Source organism: Myotis daubentonii, chromosome 13, assembly GCF_963259705.1.
Source record: "Myotis daubentonii chromosome 13, mMyoDau2.1, whole genome shotgun sequence".
NCBI classification, from domain to species: domain Eukaryota; kingdom Metazoa; phylum Chordata; class Mammalia; order Chiroptera; family Vespertilionidae; genus Myotis; species Myotis daubentonii.
The window spans coordinates 38,162,076-38,188,896 of NC_081852.1; the positions used below are offsets into that span (position 1 = coordinate 38,162,076).

General features: G+C 34.6%; 1 protein-coding gene across 11 annotated transcripts in view; it reads left to right on the forward strand.

The window, feature by feature from the left end:
* KIF20B (kinesin family member 20B) overlaps window positions 1-26,821 on the forward strand; it is a 62,158-nt gene that overhangs the window by 23,317 nt on the left and 12,020 nt on the right. For 8 of the 11 annotated variants that reach the window (XM_059662797.1, XM_059662804.1, XM_059662802.1 and 5 more), the window contains exons 17-28: window positions 322-550; window positions 2,087-2,139; window positions 3,856-3,969; window positions 7,656-7,806; window positions 12,546-13,764; window positions 14,106-14,244; window positions 14,987-15,106; window positions 17,049-17,109; window positions 21,037-21,162; window positions 21,785-21,912; window positions 24,324-24,479; window positions 25,535-25,714. In XM_059662797.1, the coding sequence (XP_059518780.1) occupies window positions 322-550; window positions 2,087-2,139; window positions 3,856-3,969; window positions 7,656-7,806; window positions 12,546-13,764; window positions 14,106-14,244; window positions 14,987-15,106; window positions 17,049-17,109; window positions 21,037-21,162; window positions 21,785-21,912; window positions 24,324-24,479; window positions 25,535-25,714 (2,676 nt within the window). The remainder of the gene's footprint in view (window positions 1-321; window positions 551-2,086; window positions 2,140-3,855; window positions 3,970-7,655; window positions 7,807-12,545; window positions 13,765-14,105; window positions 14,245-14,986; window positions 15,107-17,048; window positions 17,110-21,036; window positions 21,163-21,784; window positions 21,913-24,323; window positions 24,480-25,534; window positions 25,715-26,821) is intronic. The other 3 variants (XM_059662807.1, XM_059662808.1, XM_059662806.1) reach the window with 2 other exon arrangements.

Below are 26,821 nucleotides of genomic sequence, written 5' to 3' on the forward strand. Positions count from 1 at the left end.
TCAGTTGTCCCACAAAACCTTTAAGACTTATTGTGTAACTGAAAGTACACCTGAACTAGATAATCATAATTGTTCTGTAATGACTTACCACAGTTTGCAACATTGTTTGGGGACCTGTGTCTCATATTCCATAAGACAGAAAATGAATAATAGAATACAACTTTTTCATAATTGGAGGTACTTGATATAATTTATTTTAAAAAATTTCAAGTTGTTAATTCTTTTGTTATATTTTTTAAACTGTCTAATAAATCAGATGGTATCTCACTGTAAGAGTGAAAGCCACTGTTAACATAGGCATGTGGTTTTTGCTATTTTTAGGAAGCACATAATTACGTAGGAATTGAAGATATTATTGATTCTCTTCAAGATGATGTCACTGATATTAAGAAACAGGCTGAAATTGCTCACTTATATATTGCATCTCTTGCTGACCCCCAGGAAGCTATTGCTTGTTTAGAAATAAAGTATAATCAAGTTAAAGCTGAATTAGCTAAAACTAAAGAAGAATTAATCAAAACCCAGGAAGAGTTAAAAAAGAGAGAAAATGGTAAGTAGATGTATTTTACTCTTATCTGGATGATATAAATGCATAAAAAGACAACTGGTTAATATAAGAGATTTTTTTGTTTTTAAATCCTTACCGGATGACATGTTTATTGATTTTAGAGAGAGAGGAAGAGAAAGAGAGAGAAACAAAAACATCAATGTGAGAGAGAAACATTGATCAGTTGCCTTCCATATGCGCCCCAGCCAGGATCGAACTTGAAGTCTAGGTATTGCCTGGACCAGAAACTGAACCCACAGCCTTTTTGGTGTGCAGGATGACGTTTCAACCAACCAAGCCACCCAGCCGGGACAGTATAAGAGATTTAGGAAACTTATTTACCATTGTGACCAGAAAAATTATGTGATGTGGGTAACATAGTTAATGTTTTAACTTTTTAATGGCTTTATAATAATTTACTATTAAATTTATTTTTGTTTTTATTTGCTTTTAGACTAATATTAGAAAATAGACTTCTTAAAATAAAAGAACTAAGTATTAGCTTCATCAGCAGATTAAGAAATCTCATGGCAAGTTGTAAAGTTGTAAATTTGTTCTTTATTCTTTATGAACTCTTCTGTATTTTTATTTTTTTTATTGATTTCAGAGAGGAACGGAGAGGGAGAGAGTGATAGAAATATCAATGATGAGAGAGAATCATTGATCAGCTACCTCCTACATGCCCCACGTTGGGGACTGAGCCTGCAACCTGGCATGTGCCCCTGACCGGAATCGAACCTGGGACCCTTCTGTACATAGGTTGACACTCTATCCACTGAGCAAAACGAGCCAGGGCAACTCTTCTGTATTCTTAATGAACTCATACAGTAGTAGATTCTACTCTTGGCTTGCAAGTTTGGGATAGAGTGACGACTCTGAATGGTCTTAAGAAGTCTATGTGATGCTTCATTCTAGTTCTGATGATCATATCTGGGTTTTAAGAGCATTAGTTAGATAAAATACTCTGCCCTTTCCTCTGAAACAAGATTGTAGAAAATAGCAGGTAAGCCTGGCCAGTGTGGCTTGGTTGAGTGCTGTCCCATGAACCATGAAGTTGTGGGTTTGATTCCCGGTCAGGGCATATTCCCCGGTTTTGGGCTTGAAGCAGCTGATCCATGTTTTTCTCTCATATATGTTTCTGTCTCTCCCTTTTCCTTCTTCTCTCTGAAATCAATAAAAATATATTTTTTAAAAAAATGAAAGAATGGAAATAGCAGGTAAGTTGTGCCTTCTACATTATAAAGCAGTCCAGAAAGGTACTAGCTTCTTGTCTTCTCTGAAGTTATGCCAGAAATTTTTTACTATTTAGCACATGTCATTCATTTTTATTCTGAGTGTTTAAAGTAGCTTTTTCAGAAACATTATCCTCTGGTGATAGAATTAGTAGCTGAATGCTGTGCTTCTGGTGCTTTCAAAATCCTTTTTTCTAAATATAACACTAGTTGAAGTGTCTACTGTAGCAGCTTCTGTTTTGTGATTATTCAGTGATAATTTTTTTTAGGTGCTTAATTGTTTGTTCAATAATTTTATTTTTTACAGAATCAGAAATTAACTTAAATTCATTGGTTCAAGAGCTTGAGAAATCTAATGAGGTAATACTTTAAGCTTTATTTTTATCTTGATAAGAAACTTGATAAGTAATTGAAGGGACATGAATTATAACAAGGTACATTTATTTTAAACATAAAATAATAAATTAATTGATTGAAGAAATTGAAAAATATGTGTCTTCACCCTCATACCCCTTTTCAGCAGTGGCCACTGGGAAGCTTCTTCAGGCCTTCCAGAAAATATTTACTTATCTATATAGAACACATACACACGTACATACACCTGTTAAAAAGTTTATACTAAAGAGATTGTCGTTCCGTGTCTTCCCTTAAAAGTTGTCTTGGACAGATCTACGTCATTTTTTGTTTTTTTAAGCTAGGTGCATGGTGGTGATTTAAACTGTGTTTATTTTGTCTGAAATTACTGAGTGTTTTAAATTATGGGATATGGCGCAGGTGGTGTGGCTCAGTGGTTGAGCAACCTGTGAATCAGGAGGTCTCAGTTCAATTCCCAGTCAGGGAACATGCCTGGGTTGTGGGCTCGATCCCCAGTTTGGGGCATGCAGGAGGTAGCCGATCAATGCTTCTTTCTAATCATTGATGTTTCTATTGCTTTCTTCCTCTTCCTTCCTCTCTGAAATCAATAAAAGTATATTTTAAAAAAACACCAACTATGGGATATGGCCTGAGCAGTGTGCAGCATTGGAATTCTGAAGATCTCTGGGACCTTTAGATCAGATAACCATTCCAAATGGTTGTGTATATTTTTGACATTGATAGATCTAAATATGAAATTACAAGTATACATGGAGGTGAAGTTAATTTAGAGCTCTAAAGTTACTATGTTTCCTGACCTTCTCTGGCATGAGTCTTATTTTAACTTATATTCATCCTATTGAAGAACTAAATATTTTAGGATATGACTAGATATAGATATACTCAGGGTCTTTGTATCTAATATCTATATTTAAAGAAGTAACCACAATAATGTAGCAGAAGACATTATAGCTACTGTTTAGACAACTCCTGAACTTTTATTTTTCTAGCTATAAAAATAATAGATGCTAGTTGTAAAAATTTAGTTATATTAAACTATGCAAGATAGAAAATAAAAAAGGTCCCCTGTAATCTTTCTCCTAAATTACAAAAAAGAGAGAATACCAATAAGTTGGTTGGTATCTCTTTTAGACTTGTGCTTTACATATATTCATTTAAATCTCAAAAGAACTTTATGGTATAGATACTATTATTTTTTATTTTTACAGAGACATTAAATAACTTACCCAGGGTCCCCCCCACTAGAAGGTAGAGAAACTAGAATACAAACCCAGAGAGTCTGATTACAGATTCCTCTTACCTTGTAGGTTATATTCTTTCCTTTGTTTTTATAAACACTTTATTTTCATTTATTTATTTATCTTTAGAGAGGGAGGAAGGGAGAGAAAGAAACATCGATATGAGAGAGATATATCAATTGGTTGCCTCCCATACACACAGCTTGGGATTGAACCTACATCCTAGATATGTGCTCTGACTGAGAATCGAATCTATGACTGGTGCATGGAATGAACCTCCAACTAACTGAGCCATATGGGCCAAAGCTAACCATATTATGTTTGAAACAAAAATAAGGTCATGCTGTACATAGTGTGTGGTCCTTGGTATTTTTGCTCAGTCTTTAAATTTGAAGGAATTCTAAAACTGTATTTTATCCTAAAATATATTTACTAACCATTGCTATTTTTCTTCTTTTCAAAGAAAATAATTATTCAGAATCAAAGAATTCAAGAGTTGCAAGATTTAGTTAATCAAAAAGAGGATACTATTAACTTGAACCTAAAATTTCATGTGGAAGACACATTTAAAAGCAGTGTAAGAATTTTACTTTATTCTTCTGCATTATAGATTACATTAAAAAAGTATGTTTTGGTTGAGACTAAAATAATTTAAAATAGCTTAAATAAGCTAATTTTCTAAGAATGTTTAATTGTTTATTCTGGTTTTGAATTCAATTTACTATTGTGGAAATCTTAATTTTTTGAGTACTTCAAAGAGGGCATTTGGCCTCTGCTCTAGATCAGTGATGGCGAATCTATCACACGCGTGTCAGAGGTGACACGCGAACTCATTTTTTTGGTTGATTTTTCTTTGTTAAATGGCATTTAAGTGTATAAAATAAATATCAAAAATATAAATCTTTGTTTTACTATGGTTGTAGATATCAAAAAATTTCTATATGTGACACGGCACCAGAGTTAAGTTAGGGTTTTTCAAAATGCTGACACGCCGAGCTCAAAAGGTTCGCCATCACTGCTCTAGATCCTGTTATCTATTAACTTATAACGGTGCTAAATTGCTCACATAAATACGTAAATAAACAAGTGCGAAGTAACCTGGCTGTGTGCTCATTAACTGTTTATCTAGGGCAATGATGGCGAACCTTTTGAGCTTGGCGTGTCAGCATTTTGAAAAACCCTAACTTAACTCTGTTGCCGTGTCACATATAGAAATTTTTTGATATCTGCAACCATAGTAAAACAAAGATTTATATTTTTGATATTTATTTTATACATTTTAATGCCATTTAACAAAGAAAAAGCAACCAAAAAAATGAGTTTGCGTGTCACCTCTGACACGCGTGTCATAGGTTCGCCATCATTGCTCTAGATATTGGAAGAGGACACTCCTTCAAATAACTGAGCTGTGGAGGTTAGATTTTTTGGGGGGGGGGGGGAGGGTGATGATTGAATAATTTGAAGGGGGGGAAAAATCAGGCCATTGTAATAGGTCTCTGAGTGGGGGAAGGAGACAACTGACCCTGTCATGTAGTCAAAACTCTCTAGCTCTGTCAGAGCTATGATCATCTATCCCAGGGCTTTGTCATTTGTCAGTGATGCCAAGATGCTAATTGTGAGAAAGTATGGAGGTTGTTCTTCATGATATTCTTTGTTTAAGGATAGCTCAAAAAATGTTGCTTTTATTTTTTTCAATAATCCATCACTTTATGACTTAAAAGTCATTTTATTTATATCTCTTAAGAATAGTGTTTGCTAATTTTATTTATTTATTTATTTATTTATTTATTTTTATTTATATTTTTTATTGATTTTTTACAGAGAGGAAGGGAGAGAGATAGAGAGTTAGAAACATCGATGAGAGAGAAACATCGATCAGCTGCCTCCTGCACATCTCCCACTGGGGATGTGCCCGCAACCAAGGTACATGCCCCTGACTGGAATCGAACCTGGGACCTTTCAGTCCGCAGGCCAACGCTCTATCCACTGAGCCAAACCGGTTTTGGCTATTTATTTTTTAAAATATATTTTTATTTCAGAGAGGAAGTGAGAGGGAGAGAGAGATAGAAACATCAATGATGAGAGAGAATTGATTGGCTGCCTCCTACATGCCTCCTACTAGGGATTGAGCCTGCAACCCAGGCATGTGCCCTTGACTGGACCCGAACCCAAGACCCTTCGGTGCACAGGCCGACACTCTATCCACTGAGTCAAACCCCTAGGGCAGTGGTAGGTAAACTCATTAGTCAACAGAGCCAAATATCAACAATACAATGATTGAAATTTCATTTGAGAGCCAAATTTTTTAAACTTAAACTATATAGATAGGTACATTGTTATTAACTTAATTAGGGTACTCCTAAGGCTTAGGAAGAGCCACACTCAAGGGGCCAAAAAGTTGCATGTGGCTAGCAAGCCGCAGTTTACTGACCACGGCCCTAGGGCTATTTGCTGATTTTATAATGTAAACAAGGTCCCAGTGCATGAATTCATGCACCTTGAAAGGAACTGTGGTCCGCGAGCCTGCGGTAGGCACAGGGGCGGGTCTCGGCCCATCCTCTGCGCCCCCGTCCGGCCCCTCCCGCCATGGTCCCTGGTCCTCTGTCTGCTGGCAGCCCCACTCCTGCTGCCTCTGCTCCCACACATTGACAGCGCCGGCCCCGCTTGCACCCGCTGACAGCACGGAGTGATTGGGGCCGGCACCGTCAGTGGGTGCGAGTGGTGGGTGCTGCCCTGATCACCCCTCAGGAGCAGGGGGAGGTGGAGAAGCCCTTGGGGGCGATCAGGGCCGGCAGCTGCCGCTCGCACCGAGTGATCGGGACTGGTCCCTGGCAGCAGGTGCGAGTGGTGGCTCCAGCCCCGGCTCCAGGGCCGGCTGCAGGTGCGAGTGGGGCTGGCGCTGGCAGCAAGTGCAAGTGCCGGGTGGGACCATGGCGTGTGGGAGCAAAGAATTTTCAGTAACCACCAGAAGCTCGCTGCGATGATAGTGAGCCTTGGTCTGGCACCCCTGCTCACTTGCTCCACCATCCCACTGCGGCCGACACCTGCCATGTTCTGCGCACGCCCCCTGGTGGCCAGTGCACATCATACTGACTGGTTGTTTGGTTGTTTTGGTTGTTCCGCCGTTAGGTGTATTTGCATATTAGCCTTCTATTATATAGGATGAAATTTTTTCTCCATAAAGTTTTTTCAAAACTGATTGCTACCAGTATATAGGGATTTAAGTAATTTGTACATTTATTTTTTATTTTTTTTAAAATATATTTTATTGATTTTTTACAGAGAGGAAGGGAGAGGGATAGAGAGTTAGAAACATCGATGAGAGAGAAACATCAATCAGCTGCCTCCTGCACACTCCCCAATGGGGATGTGCCAGCAACCAAGATACATGCCCTTGACCGGAATCGAACCTGGGACCTCTCAGTCCTCAGGCCGACGCTCTATCCACTGAGCCAAACCGGTCAGGGCGTAATTTGTACATTTAAAAAAAAAAAAAAATCCTTGCTTTTACCATACCTTTGATTACTATAGACTTGCACTTAACTGCTGAGTTTTACCCTTCCTCTTTCTGGATAGCCTGTATTATACCTCCTTTCTGCTATCCTTTTAGGGAGGCATAGTATCTGCCTTAAAAAAATAAAAATCTCAAAGATTTTTATCATTTAGATAAACTAACAACTCAGATTTAAAGTCTATATCTTTTACTATACAAGGCTAGAGACTAAGGTCAAAACTTTTTCTGGGAGTTCTAAAAGTGAGACAGTACTGCTTATCTTTGAGCAGCTTTGGTTACAAAACATAACTATTGAATTTCTAGAGTGGGGCCTGAAGATTTTAAGTAAAAGTATAAAGAAACAATTTTATCATAGTGTTTTCGTATTTTTCTTTTCAAACCACATTAAAAATGTGACTAAGGGGTAGGTGGTTTAGGGTTCTATAGTTATCCCAAAACAAGTCTATAATGTACCCGATCACCTTAGATAATCTAAAGATGAATTAGTTTTTACATATCAGGTGAAACTACATGCTTAACTGATTTTAAGACAACGTTTTCTTGTCCTTAGTGAGTGTACACATTATTTAATATTATTCATTTGCAGAGTCCTCAGTTATCTTAGGGTGAGATATAAGAAATAACTTAGAAAAGTGTTTCAACAAATTTGAAAATAAAACTTTTATGATGCACTGTCAAACAGTTTATATAGTTTTTACATTTATTGTAGCTTTCTATATGTGAACTAATCTGAATTTATTTTATTTTAGGACAAGGCTGGTACATCTGTAATAATAAACAATAAATTGGCTTATAATGAACCAGTTGAAATGCCTAAGGACAACAAAAGTAAAACTTATTTAGGAAGAAAAAGATTAAATGAAAATGAATTTCAGCAAGATGAGCCACCAGCTAAGAAAGGTACTGCTTCATTTGCCAACAAGAGGCCTTTAAGAAAGCTAATTCCTAAACCAGTAAGCAGAACAGATGCAAATGGAGGAAATTTACTTGTCTAGGGGAAAAACCCTGAAGAAATCTAAATGTCACTAATATTTATGCTAACATGTTATGAACCTGAGGATGGTGTATTTAAAGCTCTTTTATTATAATAAATATATTTTTAGATATTGTGCTTTTATCACTTTTGCATGCCTGTAATTCTTTTACTTCTCTGCTTATAGTAGTTAAAACATTTCACTTTCATTTTCATAATGATGGTACCTTTTTTTCACCCAAATATTTCCACATTGCTTTCTACCTTTTCATTTTTTTATTCATTTGGAGAAAAGGAAATCTGACAGGAAGACTTTGAACTAAATACTACTAAAGACAAATGTGCTCGAGAATGAATTCTGTTACTATAGAATTTATTTAAAAAAAAAGTGGGTACATGCTTACTCTCTACCTGTATATGTGGAAGAACATACTAGCATTTACATTCTTTCTAAACTGTTCATTATTTCTTTTGGAAAACTTTTGTAGTATGATACAGGGGGGTAGGGCTTTCTCAGAGAAAGTGCATTAGCTTTAGAAACCTGGCTAGCTGCTTCACCTTGAGAAAAATGGGTGAGTTAAGTCTTAACTTTGGACATTAGTTAAATAAAATATACAGTACTTGCCTCCTGAGGTTGTCAAGGATGAAAACAGGTGGGTAATACACCAACATACTAAACACCTCACAGAACTTCAGTAAAATGAATGTTTTCAAAAGTAGGTGCCTTAAGGATAATACAGCATTAGGTAAATGTTTTGTAGGATATATTATGCTTGTGTGAGCTAATAGATTGAGACAAATATGCATATGCCTTCTGTCATCCATTGAAGGAGGTGTGCTTTGCTACTGGGAGGATAACCTTGCTGTGATTTCCATTGCATTCTTCCTCTCTTTCATTCATCTTTGTCAGTGTCATAGACTAGTTGAGAATGTAGATAACTAGGAATTGTCCAGGAGCCAGTGTTATAGACAGATGATCAGTCCTAAAGATCACCCATTCATGAAGAAGATTATTTAAGAACTATAGCTAAATAATTTGGATGTGAGTAGATTTGAGTAAGTCTAGCTAACATAACAAATTTTTATTACTTCTTAAAATCACAACCACTTTGGCTATTTCTCCATTACTTATCAAAAAGTATAAAAAAGGAGACATATGTAATATTCTTTGTAACACTTTAAGCAATAAAACAATAAAAAAAAAAAAAGAGCCAAACAGCAAATAGTTAAGGCCACATACTAAAAAAAAAAAAAGTATAGGGATTACATAAGGGATCATATAAAAACTATAGATATAACCACCCTCTTTCTTCTCCACCTGCTACTAAAAGATATCCAGAACAAAATATGTGACTCTTATAACTACTAGGATAGAAGGAGGTTGATAGTTCCATGGGAAGCAAGTTTTCTGTTCTTAAAAGGAAATGCAGAGAAGATTTGACTTTGGGTGATGTGCAATAACATAGTAACCCACACCTGAAAGTTATATGTTTATGTTGACCAATGTCACCCCAATTAATTTAAGAAATAAGTGTTTGTTTTTTAAAGGGAATACAAAGCCTTTTCTCTATGAAAGTGAATTTACTTTTTGAGATCACTGTTTCCATACTTGGGGGAAACTGGTAACCAAACAGTCCAAAAAATAATTTTCAGATAGTGGTAAAGGAGACAAACCAGAGATATGATACAGTCTATTTAGGATTTTTCAATCAAAACTAACTTTTTACAACGAAAAGAAGTAATCTGTGTGAATATAGGTTGCATGTAGTGTAAATATTGAATTAAAGTGTTAACTGTATTCCTTTCTTTTTGTTTACTTTTTAAAAGTAAACTAGATACTGTAGAGTTTTTCCTATCTTTATTGCTGGATTGATTTTAATTTCTACCTCACAAGGCTGTCCTGAATATGTTTTATAAATCTTTTGACATACTAGTAAAACTTTTTAAATTTTTTGAAAAAATAGTACAAATATCTAAAAAAAAATCAGATAAAAATATTTTGGTTTGATTTACCTTGTATTTTGTATTATATTTTGGTTCTTTTTTAATTAATTTTTTTCCCCATTTCAGTTGACATATAATTATTGTATTAATTTCAGGTGTACAACATAGTGGTTGGACATTTATATAACTTAGGAAGTGATCACACGATGTATCCTGGTTCTTGAAATATAGTGAAATTATAGGAACAATATTACTTGATAACAGGAGCTTTCTGTATTCACTTCAGGGTGTAGGGACTACATGTATATAGTATGCATGACTCAAATCTGTTCCCTCAGGATAGTCGGGATGTATTTGTGAGCTCGGGACTTCTGTTTGTTGTCATTTTAAAGTTGCTTAGATCCCATCTCCATTCCTAATAAGAGTTCAGACATTTTTATATCTTGTCTTTTTAAAGGGTAAGAGGATTTTTTTAAAAAACATGTCTATTATGAGAAAAAAAAATGATCCAGGACTCTTAACATCATCATTTGGTTTTCTCAATTAGTTATTCCATTGATGAATTCATAGGAATGAAAATATTATCAAATAGAGAATTAGGTTGCATGGAAAGTAGAACAGGAGTGAACCAGTGGAGAAGACCAGGTTATTTCACTTTGGGATGACTTGCCACAGCTTTATAAGATGCTGGGAGATCTAATGAAAAATGATACATTGGTTCAAGATTATTACTAAAATCTATTAGATTTAGTGGGCAGCTTTGTTGTAAAAGTAAATAAGGGCAAATCTTGAAGATTTCAGAGTAGCTGGAATTCTTAGGATAAACCAAGAATCCAAGGAAGTGAGGCTATACAACAGGGGTAATTCCATGTTTCTGCTGAGGCAGGAGACAGCGATGTAAATTATTGATAATAAAATTTTGTCCAATGAACTTTTTAAAAAAAAATACATTTTATTGATTTTTTTTTAGAGAGGAAGGGAGAGAGATAGAGAGTTAGAAACATCAATGGGAGAGAAACATCGATCAGCTGCCTCCTGAACACCTCCCACTGGGGATGTGCCCACAACCAAGGTACATGCCCTTGACTGGAATCGAACCCGGGACCCCTCAGTCCACAGGCCGACGCTCTATCCACTGAGCCAGACTGGTTATGGCTGTCCAATGAACTTTTACAATCAGCCTGCATTTAAGAAAAGAGATCTTGGGATCCCATAAATGAGATCACACAATTACAGCTGCCCAAAAGCATTTAGACAGTTGGTGAAGGAAAAGAATATGGATTGTATTTGTAAAGTAAAAACACCAGCCAGGGCTAAAATATACTTTTTTTATTCATTGCACTGAAAGTAATAGGTTTTTTAATGAGTAGGATTTCAAGCCAACCCCCCACCCCCCAAAAACTGTCTTGCTCTTTTGGAATAGTATTGCTTGTATTTCATATTATATCTGGGACCTTTAAGCCTGAAGAATATGAATCTTACATGCTTAGTGAGGACATTAAATAAAAACAGGTGAAATCAACAGTGAATAAAGGTCAAAAGGACATATGTAGTTGAATATATCAGAGCAATGTGTAGAAAGTTTAAACATCAAACCATGAAGTCAAACAGAAAAGGAAAAAATAAAATTGGAACCACAGAGTCAGATTCTTACATGTTTTGAAGTAATTTCCTAGGATTTGAGATAACCACCAGACCCTGATTATAGTAATGGAAGTTGTATGAAAACATATAAAGATAAATTTGTTGCCCTGGCTGGGTGGATCAGTTGGTGGAGCAATGTCCCGTACACCAAAAGGTTGCAGGTCTGATTACCCGTGAGGGCACATGCGTAGGTTGCAGATTTGATCCTCAGTTGGGGCATGTATGGGAGGTAACCTATCGATGTTTTTATTTCACATCTCTCTCTCTCTCTCTCTCCCTCTCTCTCTCTCTCTCTCTCTCTCTCTCTCTCTCTCTCTCTCTTTCTCTTTCTTGCTTTCCCTCCCTTCCTCCTCCTCTCTCTAAAAATCAATGAAAATGGTCTCAGGGGAAGAAAAAAGAGAAAATGGCCTTGGGTGAGGATTAAAATAAATGAAGGAATAAATAAATAAATAAATAAATATTGGATATATATATATAAATTTATGTTATCTAGAGGACTGAGAATTATGTTTCAAGATTTAATTTTACAATCTATGAGAAAAACTTGAACGTAATTTTTACTTGACAGTTGTATGAATGAGGTGAATTAACTTGTCAAAATGAACATTAAAAGTAACTTTTAGCCCTAATCAGTTTGGTTTGACTCAGTGGATAGAACGTCGGCCTGCGGACTGAAGGGTCCCAGGTTCAATTCCAGTTAAGGGCACATGCCCGGTTGTGGGTTTGATCCCCAGTAGGGGATGTGCAAGAGGCAACCGATCAGTGATTCTCTCTCATCATTGATGTTTCTATCTATCTCTCCCTCTCCTTTCCTCTCTGAAATTAATAAAAAATATATTAAAAAAAAAGATTTGTGGTGGGAAATTTAAATAATACTGGAAGTTATAAAATATGCTAACTCTTTCCATTATCTTACAGAACTGTAGTTTTTACGTAAATGGGCTTAGTTTTTTCACTCAGTAGTTTGTGTTTTTCATTAAAAGTTTGCTTTCATGTTTCTATGTTTGAATATTGGCTTATCTGTTTACTTTTTAGTTTAAGGTTTGACAGATTAATAGCAATTTTCCTATTTTTAAAGGACCTGTACACATTAGTCCAACTGTCACTGAAGACCAAAAGAAAAGTGAAGAAATGCAAGAGAGCATTTCAGAAAATGAGGAAAACATTCACGTTGTACAAGAAAATAATGATAATGAAGAGCTGAAAGCAAGATTACTCACTGTTGAGAATGAACTTAGAAATGAAAAGGAAGAAAAAGCAGAATTAAGTAAACAGATTGTTGCTTTGCAGCAGGAGCTTTCTTTTTCTAAGAAGGAGAGCTTTTCTTTAAGTATAGATGTCCAACAAATTCAGTCAGCTTATGACAATGCAATTTCTGAATTACAGATGCAGAGAGGTATAAATCAAGAACAGGAGGAAAAGATCATGAAGTTGTCAGAGGAGATAGAAGTCACTAGAAGAACCATCACTCATAATGTTTCACAAATAAAATTAATGCAAGCAAAAATAGATGAACTACGAACCCTTGATTCATTTTCTCAAATCTCAAACATAGATTTACTCAATCTCCAGGATCTCTCACGTGGTTCTCAGGAGGATGATTTGCCAAATACAAAGTTACACCCTTTGGATAATGATTACTTGGTAAGTAAGCAGGTTAAACCTAATAGGGAAAGTTCTTTCCACTCTAGTATTGATGCCATTTGGGAAGAATGTAAGGAGATTGTAAAGGCCTCCTCCAAAAAAAGTCATCAGATCCAGGAACTGGAGCAACAAATTGAAAAATTACAAGCAGAATTGAAATGCTATGAGGATGATAACAAGAGACTAAAAACAGAAAATAAAAATCAAGATGACCTACTAAAAGGAAAAGAAAGTCTTATACAGCAGCTGAAGGAAGAATTGCAAGAAAAAAATGTTAGTCTCAATGTTCAAGTACAGCAAGTAGTTGAGGGAAAAAGAGCACTTTCAGAACTCACGCAAGAGGTTGCCTGCTATAAAGTGAAAATAAATGAACTTGAAGCCATGTTAGGAACTCAGAAAGTTGAATGTAGTCATTCAACCAAGTTAGAACAAGAAATTTTGGAAAAAGCATCTATCATCTTGGAACTAGAAAAAAATCTAAAGGAATTTCAAGCAGATCATCAGGATTGTATCAAAAACATCAAAGATTTAAATGAAAGGGAAGTCAAGTTGAAAGAAGAAATCACACGGTTAACAAATAATTGGGAAGATGCAAAGCATTCCCTTCAATTAAAGGAAGAAGAAAAAGAAACCAATTGGCAAGAGATAGAAAAGTAAGCTAAATGTTATTCAAATATTTATAATATGCAAAGCATTCATTGTACTGATTTTGTTATGTAGCTTTTAAGTAATTTAGGTGGGCATAACTTAATCTGGTGCAGTATAGCATTTGAGATGAGTGAAGACTTGGGCTTTGTTTATATAAATCGTTGGAGCCAAGTTATGTGCAAAGATCTTTTTATAGAATCTGAAATTTTCTCTAAAGGACTCATTCATGGTTTGGACATTCTAAATTTGTGAAAAGATGTAATTTTGTAGATTGTTACTGTCTCACAAATATGATACAAAATGATGAATGGTGTGTCACTATAGGAAAGTGGTTTGTGTTTTATAGATTGAAGGAGGAGCTCTCTGCAAGCTCTGCCCTTATCCAGAATCTGAAAGCAGATCTTCAGAGGAAGGAAGAAGATAATGCTGAGCTGAAAGAGAAACTGACTGATGCCAAAAAACAGATTAAGCAAGTACAGAAAGAGGTAGGCTCTTTGAAAGCTGTGCATTCAATTTAAATGGTAAAGATGGTTTTCCTTATATATCAATAAACCTTGGAAATGTGAGCCATTAATTTCTCCCTGGAATGTCTTTGTTGACTTTTCCATGATAATGATTTTGCTGTTGCATGCCAGATGCTATTTTGATTCTTTTTTGATTTTGCTGTTGCATGCCAGATGCTATTTCAAACAAGTGTTTGAAATTCTTAAAATGTAAGAAGATTATTTCTTCATATGCATTCTCCTTTAGAGTATTAGGAAATATCTTGATAATTTGAAGCCATATCTTATACTATGTTAGAATCTAATTTGTTAATGTTTTTAAAAATTTATCTTTATCACCCTAACCGGTTTGGCTCAGTGGATAAAGCATCGGCCTGCGGACTCAAGGGTCCCAAGTTTGATTTCGGTCAAGGGCATTTACCTTGGTTGCAGGCAATACCCTGTGGGGAGTGTGCAGGAGGCAGCTGATCGATGTTTCTAACTCTCTATCCCTCTCCCTTCCTCTCTGTAAAAAATCAATAAGATATATTTTTTAAAAAATCAGTAAAATATATTTTTTAAAGAAATTGATCTTTATTGTTGAAAGTATTACAGATAATTCCCTCTTTCCCCCCAGTGGCCCCTTTAATGAGTTTTTAAGGACATGAATCTTTGAATCAGTGGCCATTAATTTTAAACAAAAAGCATTTTTTAAAAAATTTGTTTTATAATCATTACTTTGTAGGTATCTCTAATGCGTGATGAGGAAAAATTACTGAGGATTAAAATGAATGAATTGGAGAAAAAGAAAAACGAGTGTTCTCAGGAAATGGATATGAAACAGCGAACCATTCAGCAACTTAAGGTATCAGTTTTTTAAAAGGGTGGTTTAAGTAGAGTCCACATATTTTAGTGTCTAAAAAAATCAGTTTTTTATACCAAATTCTTTTTTAGCCTTTTCTGTAATTGAAAAATTGGTTAAAATCAAATAAGGTCATAGTAATTTGCTTCTAATAACTAGAGTATGGGAAGGAAAAAATAGTAATTTTACAGTAAGGAAACCTGGCAGACAACACCTTAACTTTAACCAAATGTTTAAGAATATAATCACCAGTGGTAAGCCATATTGGTAACATGTATTTCCTGATTTGATGTGACCAAAAGGGCACATCTTTTCTGTCGTATTCTTCCTCCAAATCCTTTATCTTAGTCTAATTGTGAGAAGACATCAGACAAGTCCAAACTGAGGATGTTCTACTAAATACCGGACCAGTAAAAAGTGGCAAAGTCATTAAAGTATTATTGAGACACTTATCACAGATGGGATACTAGCGAGACATGATGACTAAATGTGGCATTACCTCATGATTGGATTTTAGAACATTGTTGGAGAAACATGAAATCCAAATAAAGTCTTCAGTGTTGATAGTATTATACCAATGCTAATTTTTTTCCCCATACAAAAATAATTGTTTCCATTTTCGAGTCTAAACTTTTCATTTGTTTGTGCCCAATGTTAGTTAATTTCTTGATTTTAAAATAATATACCATGGTAATAGAAGATGTTGAAATTAGGGGAAGCTAAGTGGAGGTTATACAGGAAATTTCTGGTATCTTTGCAATTCTTTTATAAAATCTAAAGTTATTTCAAAACCAAAAGTGAAAAGAAAAAGCTCAGGACCTGTAAAAAAAAATGTTTTAAGAGGACACTTACGCATTTATAAATGGTTATATATATATATATATTTTTCAGTTGATCAGCATAGTTGGGTTCTCTTTTTATTCTCCTGTTTCCTAAATGGTTATATTTTACTTGACATCAATTAATTGGATAAAGCAGCAATAAAGAAAGGTTATTGTAGTCTTTACACATTTCCTTTTAAATGAAGCAAACTAATGAATATTCATATATAAACATGTGATTTAAACTTTTAACTGAATACCATTTTAATAAAGCAATCTATACTTTCATAATACAATTCAGAGATCTTTAGGTTCTGTAATGATTTATTCTAAGACTTATAACCTAAGAAGGTAGTGCTGAAGTTAGATAAGAAATAGGTTGGATTACTTAACAAGTTAAAACTGGAATTGGCCCGGCTGCGGTGGCTCAGTGGTTGAGCATTGACCTATGAATCGGGTGGTTACAGCTCAATTCCCCGTCAGGGCACATGCCTGGGTTGTGGGCTGGATCCCCAGTGTGGGGCGTACAGGAGGCAGCCACTCAATTATTTTCTCTCATCATTGATGTTTCCATCTCTCTCCCTCTTATTTTTATCAATTAAAAAAATATTAAAACAAAACTGGAATTGGAGGATTTTTAGTGCTAATAATTTAATCTTTGCCCTTTAAGGCTTTGGTTATTCAAACCTTCCATCTACTTTCTACATAGAGGGGGTTGGTTGGAGGGTCCTATTTTTCTGCATTTTGAATTTACTGATATGGAACTTTTTAATGGTTTTTCTTATTCCTCCTTTGTTAACTACATAGTAAACCTCCATTTCCCTGTTTTTGCTTTTTGTGGTGCATAAGAAAACACAATAACGTAAAATGTTAAGTAAAATGACTGGGCAGTAACTTTGAGGTAGATTAAAGGTATAAAAATTTTTACTACTATTTTTTTCTTTTTCACTCTCACTCTGCCCTTTCCTCCAAGGTGTAAGAAACTTGGAAGCTCAAGACTAGTAGTCAGCTTTATAGGAGACAGATTTCAAACCTAATATTGAACCTTGTTTTCAGGCCCCACTATTAAATATTTTTGTGTGTTTATTATATTTCCATTTCATCCATATTCTTTCATTTTGCAGGAGCAGTTAAGTAACCAGAAAGTGGAAGAAACTATACAGCAGTATGAGAGAGTGTGCAAAGGTCAGGAACAAACCTCTACTTCTAATACTAAAATGATTGACAAAATAGTTGCAATACCAGTTTGTTTAAACATTTTCCTTTGAAAATTCTAAAGTAAACTAAGGGCAACCAACATAGGCTGTAACCCTGTCAAAAGAAAGCATTGATTGATTCTAATGAGTAACTTAATCAGTATAAAGTTTATTCTTGAAAATTAAAACATTAAGAAATATTCAGTCAAAGGCACATTGATCTCTAGGAAATGGCCAACATTTTGTGAAAAATAAAGTTTCATAGGTCACAATGAATGGAATAGATTTCTAGACAAAATCATGTAAACAATATACTTCAAGTAAAATAGCTTTAAAATTAAAAAAAATTTTATAAAGTTTAAAAGGAACATTTACAATTTTAGGTTCAAATTGTATGTGCTGAATTTTGCTTTTTTCAAACTCAAATTGTATTGATTTTTTTTATTTAGAATGTTTTAAAAATTTCTTTGTTGATAATTATATACAGTAGGTTTACATGTTCGTATGGGGAAAGACATGCAGGGTATGATTATTATAATAGTTTTATTCACTCAAAAGAATGTCACAGGGCACAGTGCACTTAGGTACAGTCTCTTATGTGTTCAAATAGCTGGACTTCATTATTTACACATTTTTTGTAGTCTACTTGCTGTATTCATGCACATTTTGGCACAGAGTTCTTACCCACTTTTGTCCCTCTCTTAATTTCTGTATGTAAAATTATGCAGATTCCTTTCTTCCCCATCACTTACTCATCTCTTAATAAAAAATTGCATTTTCAGCCTGGTCAGTGGTTGAGCGTCAACCTGTGAACCAGGAGGTCATGGTTTGATTCCTGGTCAGGGCACATGCTCAGGTTGTGAGCTCAATCTCCAATAGGGGGTATGCAGGAGGCAGCCGATCAGTGACTCTCTTCTGGTCATTAATGCTTCTATCTCTCTCTCCTTCTTCCTTCCTCTGAAATCAACAAAATTAAAAAAAAATTTTGCATTTTCAGTTCTTGAGGCTTTTCCTGACTTCTACATTTTTATTTAAATACCGAATGCTATTCACTTAGCTATCTTAATAAATTTGTTTAAAATTTTTTTGAGATATAATATATAGTATACCATAAAATTTACCCTTTAAAAGTGAACATTTGGCCCTGACTGGTTTGGCTCGGTGGATAGAGCATTGGCCTGCGGACTCAAGGGTCTCAGGTCAAGGGCATGTACCTTGGTTGTGGGCACATCCCCACTGGTAGGTGTGCGGGAGGCGGCTGATCAATCTTTCTCTCTCATCGATGCTTCTAACTCTCTATTCCTCTCTGTAAAAAATCAATAAAATATATTTTTTTAAAAAGTGAACATTTTTGTGGGTTTAGTATATTCACAAGGTTGTACAATCACTGCCACTCTCCATAATATTTTTATCACCCCCCAAAAGAAACCCTTCCTTAGCCAGTCCCTGTCAATCACTAATCTACTTTCTGTCTTTATTGGACTTGCCTGCTGTGGACAGTCACTTATATGAATTCTTGTAAATTGAGTCATATAAGGTGTGGCCTTTTGGGTATGACTTCTTTCACTTAGCATGTTCTTAAGTTTTATTCATATTGTAGTATGTACCAGTACTTCCTTCTTGTTTATGGCCAACTAATATTACATTTTATTTATGTATCAGTTGGCATTTGGATTGTTTCCACTTCTTGGCTTTTATGAATATTTGTGTACAAATGTTTGGGTGAATATATATTTTCAATTCTCTTAGGAATATATATCCAGGAGTGGAACTACTGGATTATGGTAACTGTATGATTAACTCTTTGAGGAACTGTCAAAATTAACCACAGTGACTGTATTTTTTTTTTTTTTTGACTGTATTATTCTGTGTTCCTACCAGTAGTGGATGAGGGCTCCAGTTTCTTTATGATGTTGCTAATACTAGTTATTTTTCATTTTTAAAGTTATAGCTATCTTTCTTAGTTCCCTAGGACTGTTGTAACAAAGTATCACAAACTGGGTAGCTTAAAATAACAAAAAACTTATTCTCCTACAGTCCTGAGAACTAGAAATTCAAAATAAAGATATTGAAATGTTTCTTCTGAAGGTTCTAGGAAAGAATCTTTTTTAGTTTCTGGTGGGTAATGGCAATCCTTTGTATTTCTTGGTTTGTGTCATTTTAACTCCAGTCTGCCTTTGTTTTAACATGGTATGTCTGTATCGGTGTCTTCTTATTAGTGTTGTACAGATTTCCCTCTTCATATAAGTACACTGGTCATACTAGGTTTTGGGCCCATCCTAATCCAGAATGACTTTTATTCTTAATTTGATTACATCTGCAAATTCCCTATTTCCAAATAAGGTTATATTCATAGTGGGTGGACATGAATATTTTGGGAACACTATTTAACCTAACATTCTGATGAGTGTCAAGTAGTATGCCATTGTTATTGATTTATATTTCCCTAATGACTAAATACTGAGAATCTTGTTTTCAGCTGTTGGCCATTTGTATAGCTTATTTGGACAATTTTTTGTTAAGTCCTTTGCCCATTTTAAAATTGGGTTACTTGTCTTATTATGGAATTGTAAGAATTCTTTATATATTCTGGATACTAGGCCCTTATCAGATAAATGATTTGCAAATGTTTTCTCTAATTCTTTGGGCTGTTCTTCAATTACTTGATAGTGTCCTTTGATGCATACAAGTTTTTCATTTTGGTGGAAGTTCAGTTTACCTATTTTGTTTTGATAACTTGTTATGTCTAAGAAACTGTTGCCCATTCAAAGTTATGTAGGTTTTCTAAGAGTTATAGTTTTAGCTCTTTTATTTTTAGGTCTTTGATCCATTTTAAGCTCATCCATTTGAGCATAACTTTGTGTATTGTTTGAGATAAGTATCTTTTGCTTATGGAGCTCTAACTGTCCAAGCAGTATTTGTGGCAAAGACTGTTCTTTCCTTCGTTGCATTGTCTTTAAATCAGTTGACTATGAATATAAGGGTTTATTTTTGTACTCTCAATTTTGTTTTATTGATCTGTATGTCTGTTCTTACGCTGGTATCACACTGTATTGTTACTGTATGTTAGTTTTGAAATGGGAAGTGTGAATGCTCTCACTTTTGTTCTTTTGCAAGATTGTTTTGGCTTGGCTTCCTTGGATTTGTACCTGAATTTTAGTATCACCTTGTCATTTTCTGCAAAAGAGCCAGTTAGAATTTTGATGGTGATTTTGTCAAATCTGAAGGTCTATTTGGGGAAATTGCCAATCTAACAGTATTAGTCATGAATGTGGGATATCATTTCATTTAGTTAGACCTTCTGGAATTCCTTTCAATGACGTTTTTTAGTTTTCAGTGTATAAGTTTTGCACATTTTTGTTAATTTATTTCTATGTATATTATTCTTTATAATGCCTTTGAAGATGGAATTATTTTCTTAATGCCATTTTTGGATTGTTTATTGCTAGTGTATAAAAAGAAAATCAATTTGATTATATTGATTTTGTATCCTGTAATTTTGCTGAACTAGTTTATGAGCTCTAATAAAGTTTTCTTTATTTTTCTTCCTTTTTGGGGATTCCTTAAGATTTTCTATATGTAAGATCATGTCTTCTGCATATAGAGATAGTTTTACTTTTCCCTTTCCACTCACTCTGTTTGCCTCTACTTCTCATTCTTGCCATCTATCCATTCATTCTTGCAATCATCCAAGCATCCATCTGCACATTAGATATTTATTTGGTGCTTCATATATGCCAGTGCTGTTCTAGACATATAGGGTATAGCAGAGAACAAGACAGTTTCTGTTTATATGGAACTCATTTTCTATTATAGTTAATAAAAGTGTATTTTAGTTTTTAGAAGAACTCAAGAAAAATTGGATATCTAGATGGAGATGTTAGTAATTTCTAAAATGTTCACTCACTATTTTTAGATCTAAGTGTTAAAGAAAAAATAATTGAAGACATGCGAATGACACTAGAAGAACAAGAACAAACTCAGGTAGAACAAGATCAAGTGCTTGAAGCTAAATTGGAGGAAGCTGAAAGGCTTGCTACAGGTAAAGCAATATTGCTTAAATATCTCAAGACATACTCTTGCATTTTCTTTATTTCCCTAGATTTCTTTCCCTTTAAAGTATTATAGTACTTATAATAATTCATAATGAAAATGTATTTGATGTGTCTTTGGAATGTCCTGTCACCTGCCATTTTCCAATGTGATGAAAATTATTTTATCTAAGTAAAATTGTGTATAGTAAAGAAGGACTAAGGACATGCTCTTGCAAATGTTCCCCAGATGTTAAGAATAAACTTTCAATTAAGTTTTACCTTTTTCTAGCTCTTAGTATTATCTTTGTATAAATACTCTGATTTCATCCCTGAGAATACCATCACAGTTTAATTTTCGAGAATTACCTGAAGTTTCCTATATAATTAAGACTGACATGCATTTAATTTATATCGTATAAATTTGAACACTATTCAGTGGGTGCCCATGAGGTCCCTGTAGTTCCTCTTCTCTAAGAATTTGGTAAGAACTCTTAAAAGTGAGGCTCTTAGTATAGTTCTAGTTCTGTCTTGATCTGTGTTCTTTTTTCTTATTTGTATCCCACGCCACATGTATCTCTAAATGGTATCACTTCTGCATGCTTTTAAAAATAATTTTATGTTTTCAAACAGAATTGGAAAAATTGAAAGAAAAATGCAAAGATTTGGAAACCAAAAGTAATCAAAGTACAAATGAAGAACTTGAGGGTAACACAGATGTGCTTAGTAAAAAGCTCAATAAACTTCAAGATGAGTTACAGGTAGGATTTTATTTATCACACACACACTGAGGGGCCAGATTATTATGACCGGCCAGATTATTATGACCACCCCATCAGTACTTCTTTGACACTTCCAAAAATACTGAATATTAAAAACTTCCTAAGCAAATACTCTCAAGGTTTTATTATTGTTTGCATAACTAATTCACTTCATTGTACTGAATATATATACACTGAGTGAATATATACTCAGTGAATATATATACACTAAGTGGCCAGATTATCATGACCACCCATCAGTACAATAATATATATATTTATGTGTTCATTATATTTCTGATGAGAGGAGAATTCAGTAAATATTTTATGGTTGCTTCATGTACGGATAAAATAATTCCTAGGAGTAACTAATATATTGATATAGTTTTTTCAGTATACATTGAAATGACACGGGGAGGAAATTCCTAAGATACAAACTAATTGCAAATGAAAATACAGTGGTTGGGTCTTCAGTTTTATATTCTACATATTTAATACTTAAGTCACCATATCTTACCTATTTTTCTACTCTTGAATTTCTTACTCATCAAATACTGCTATGGGAAAGGTGACTTTTAGGAAAATTATTTTGATTATTATAAATATGTAATTATTTACATATGTAATTATTGAATTGGAAAAGAACAGTGTTAAATATCTGGACACTGGGAATATAGAAGATATTTTGTTTGATGTTTATATTTTTTTCCATGTTCAACTCAAACATACTGTGTATGGAATATAACATATAGGGGAAATATGTTCTTAATGGGATTTACCAAACACTGCTTAAAATTTTGTAAATTAGGAGCTGCATTCATAACTAGATTCAAGATTAAAGAAAACATAATGATTTTGAAAAGTTGACAAAATCTAAATTATTTTCTTAAGTGCAGGCTGTATGTAATTGGGTACTGAACAAATACAAAAAAATTGCTACTTTCTTTTGTAAGGGTTAATTATATATTCTAGAATTTACCCTTTATTGTGAAAACCCCAAGTAAATATACTATTAATTATGAAAAAAAAATGCATGAACTATATTGAGAATGTTTATATTTAGGAGTACTGGTATGTTTGCATTGCTCTCAAGTGATGTAATCACATATCTTAGATTACAAGCTTTATAATCCTGGAATGGACTACCATAGTTCTAAAAACAGTGGGATATATATTTTAAAGTGGTGTTATTGTTCTTGTTTACTTGGGTTTTGAATGTATAAATTAGATGCCTTTGAACCCTGGTCATTTGTATTCTTGGTCCATACGTTCTCAATGATCCTTAAACGGATAAATGTTTGTCCTATTGCACATGTTATTTTTTATTTGGCATCTTATATACCCAGGAATATTTTATTTTTAGACCCATACAATTAGAAATGACCATCACATGTAAAGCCAGGACCTATAACCAAAATTACTCTACCTAGCAAAGCTTCCATTTATTTTAATTTTTTTTTGTTAATTCTCACCTGAGAATTTTTTTATTTTTATTTTTATTAGTGCTGAAACCCGGGATGAGAATATTTTTTACCATTGATTTTTTCAGAGTGAGAGGGTGGAAAGAGAGAGAGAGAGAGAAACAAACAGAAACAAAAACATAGATGTGAGAGAGAAACAGTGATTGGTTGTCTCTCACACCTGCCCCAACCGGGGCTGGGGAAAGAACTTGCAACCAAGGTACATGCCCTTGACCAGGAATTGAACCCGAGACCCGCCGGTTTGTGGGCTGACACTAACCACTGAGCACGCCAGCCAAGGCACAAAGCTATCATTAAGAATGGAAGGTCAGATAAAGAGCTGCCCAGACAAGAAAAAGCTAAAGGACTTCATCACCACTAAACAGTATTACATGAAATATAATGAGTGAACAAGCAGAACAGAACCATACTCATAGATACAAAGAACATTTTGAAGGTTGCCAGTTGGGAGGCAGGTTGGAGGGATGGCTAAAAAAGGTGAAGGGATTTAGAAGCACAAATTAGTCATAGCCCATGGACACAGACAATACACAGGTGAAGGCCTAGGATTGGGTAGAGGGAGGGCAAGGGGGGAAATGGGGCCATCTGTAATACTCTCAACAATAGTCTTTTTTTTCCCCCCCTGTCATTTAGGAAGATGTGTGTCTAACTTTTTCAGGAATTTAAATTGTTTATTTCTTCTTATGCTCACTGACTTAAGTCTTTAAATAATGAACTTCATAGCAAAGTAAAGTTTATAAGGGAAATAGTGTTTAGGAAAGCAAACCAGCAATGTTTATTTTATAATCTGAAATAAACTGATCTTGTCATTGTTGAAAGACAAGCACGTTTAAGGTTTTAAAAAGTGATGAGTTTTATGAAAATGGTATAAAAATAGATTTTTTGACTACTTAAGCATCTGATAGTTATTTGTACTGTTTTTATATATAGAAATCTGAACAGAAATATAATTCTGATAGAAAGAAATGGTTAGATGAGAAAATGATACTAATCACTCAAGCTAAAGAATCTGAGAATCTACGAAACAAAGAGATGAAAAAATACGCTGAAGACAGAGAGCGTGGTTTAAAGCAACAAAACGAAGTGGTTGGTAGCAATTATACTTTCTCTTTGGTGTATTTCACCTGCTTTCTTGGGCTTGTTAAGTTTATCTCTGGGATTCTTCTCTGTCTGTGCATGGTTTGTTGTTTTCTTTCTTGTTTTTAAAGGCACCTTTTCTATTTTTATTGTGAATAAAAATAAGGGCTGTAGAATAAACCTGACAAGTTGGGGTAGGGGATGGAGGAGCACATGGCAGGCCTGACAAGCTCAGTGTCTAAGAGTGACCACACAGTATGCTCTGATCACAAATTCCTAATTGGACAGGACATGGTAGGTAGTCGAGTCACAGGCCCAGAGCTTCCTTAGCAAAAGTCAATCTCTAAGTGAGTTCTGTCCATTGTTCTTATGCATCTTTTTCTAGACCCTTGAAGGTACAACTGCAGGCACCAGAGCACAAGACCACGATAGCAAGAGACCACAGAACCCCTCATTGTTATCATGTTCCCTGCCTGCTATCTCTGTAAATGTTAACTATTAACACTCCTGTACCTACCACTGTAAAAGAGGTGTTTCCCCATTTTGCCTTTTATTTAATCCTAGAAATGTCCCTGCTTTGCTTTCTCCTGCTTCCTTAATTGGCCACAATGGATTTCATGTAACCTTCCTTATGTTTTCTCCTTTGGCTAATGCATAAAAGGAACTGCAAAACTGCCATTCTTAGCATTTTCTCAATCCATTGAGATCTTGCTTCTGGGCATGCCCTCAACAGTCTGGCTTAGATAAATCCTTACAAAACTTTTCTATAGGTTTGGATGACAGTAAGATGACTCTTCTGTCCCATTTTATCTTGAGGTTCACATATGTTCTTTTTTTTTTCTTTCCAGTTTATTTAGCAATTTGGAAAATACCTAATTACATTTCTGTCTCGGTATAGAACTTAAAATTTTCTTCCTTTTGACTGCCACAGGGCTATCCCTACCGTATTGTGAAACTTGTTTTGCATTTTGAACTGTACATTCTACTAGCATGGTGTGTATGTTTTATGTCATATACATCTTTTATCAATATATACTTTAACATTTTCTCTCATTTCTGGTTAGGAAACACTGACAGCACAGCTGGCAGAGAAAGATGGCAAGCTTCAAAAGTGGCGAGAAGAACGGGATCAACTGGTTGCAGCTTTAGAAAAGCAGCTGAAAGCACTAATATCCAGTAACTCTCAAAAAGATAATGAAATTGAACAATTGAAAAAAAGGATCACATCAGAGGCTTCTAAAACAGTCAGTAAAATCTTGTCCTTTCTAAAAAATTATTTAAAAAAATATTAAACAAAGAAAAATTTCAAAATTGTTTAAATCCTTAATGGTTAAAAAAGTAAGTTTCCAATAGATCAGAGGGGAATCAGAGTTTGAAAAATTCTTTGGATATTTTTCATGAATTTTGAGTTTTTAGTTCAGAGATAATATTGTCTTAATAGAGTTGTGAAACTTGAGAGCATTTGTAAAAGACAATTAGCACAGTTCATTTTTTACCTCAGTGAAAGTACATGCTATTATCCCCACATTTTATTCAACAGAATCTTATTTAACAGTTATGGGTAGTTGACATGGAGATGTATTTGACTTTTGATTTTCTTTAAATGTTCTATTTCTTTAATACTCACCCAAGGCTATTTTTTCCATTAATAAATAGAGAGTGGGAGGGAGAGAGAGAGAGAAAGAGAGAAAGATCAGCTTGAGATAGAGACACATTGATTGGTTGCCTTCTGCCTGCACCCCTACTTGGGCTGGGGAACCTGTAACTGAGATATGTGCCCTTGACTGGGAATGGAACATGAGACCTTTTGGTCTGCAGGTCACCACTCTAACCACTGAGAAAAACTGGCCAGGGCTGACTTGAGTTTGATGGTAGTGATGAGAAGGCCCAGGTCGAAATTTATTAAGTTTAAAAGTGTAATCTAATACTTCTTTGTAGATCCTTAAGTAGATTTAGGAATAGAACATAACCTATGACTCAGAAAGTGGGATGAACAGTGTGCAACAAGAAAAGGTTTAGTTATCAATATGGTCTTTTCTACTGTAATGCTATAGTTTCATTTCCAAAACTCTAGTTTTTAAAAATTGTGTTATCAAAGTTCAGACCTAACTTAGTACAGACCTTGGCCATATCATATTCTATTTCCTCATCTGAAAAGTAGGAATGATTCTTTTTTTTCTTTTTTTAATTTTTTTCACTTTTTATTTTTTAAAAAAATATTTTTATTGATTTCAGAGAGAGAGGGAAGGCGAGAGAGAGAGAGAGAGGAGAGAGAGAGAGAGAGAGAGAGAGAGAGAGAGAGAGAGAGAGAGAGAGAGAAAGAAAGAAAGAGAAAGAAAGAGAAACATCAA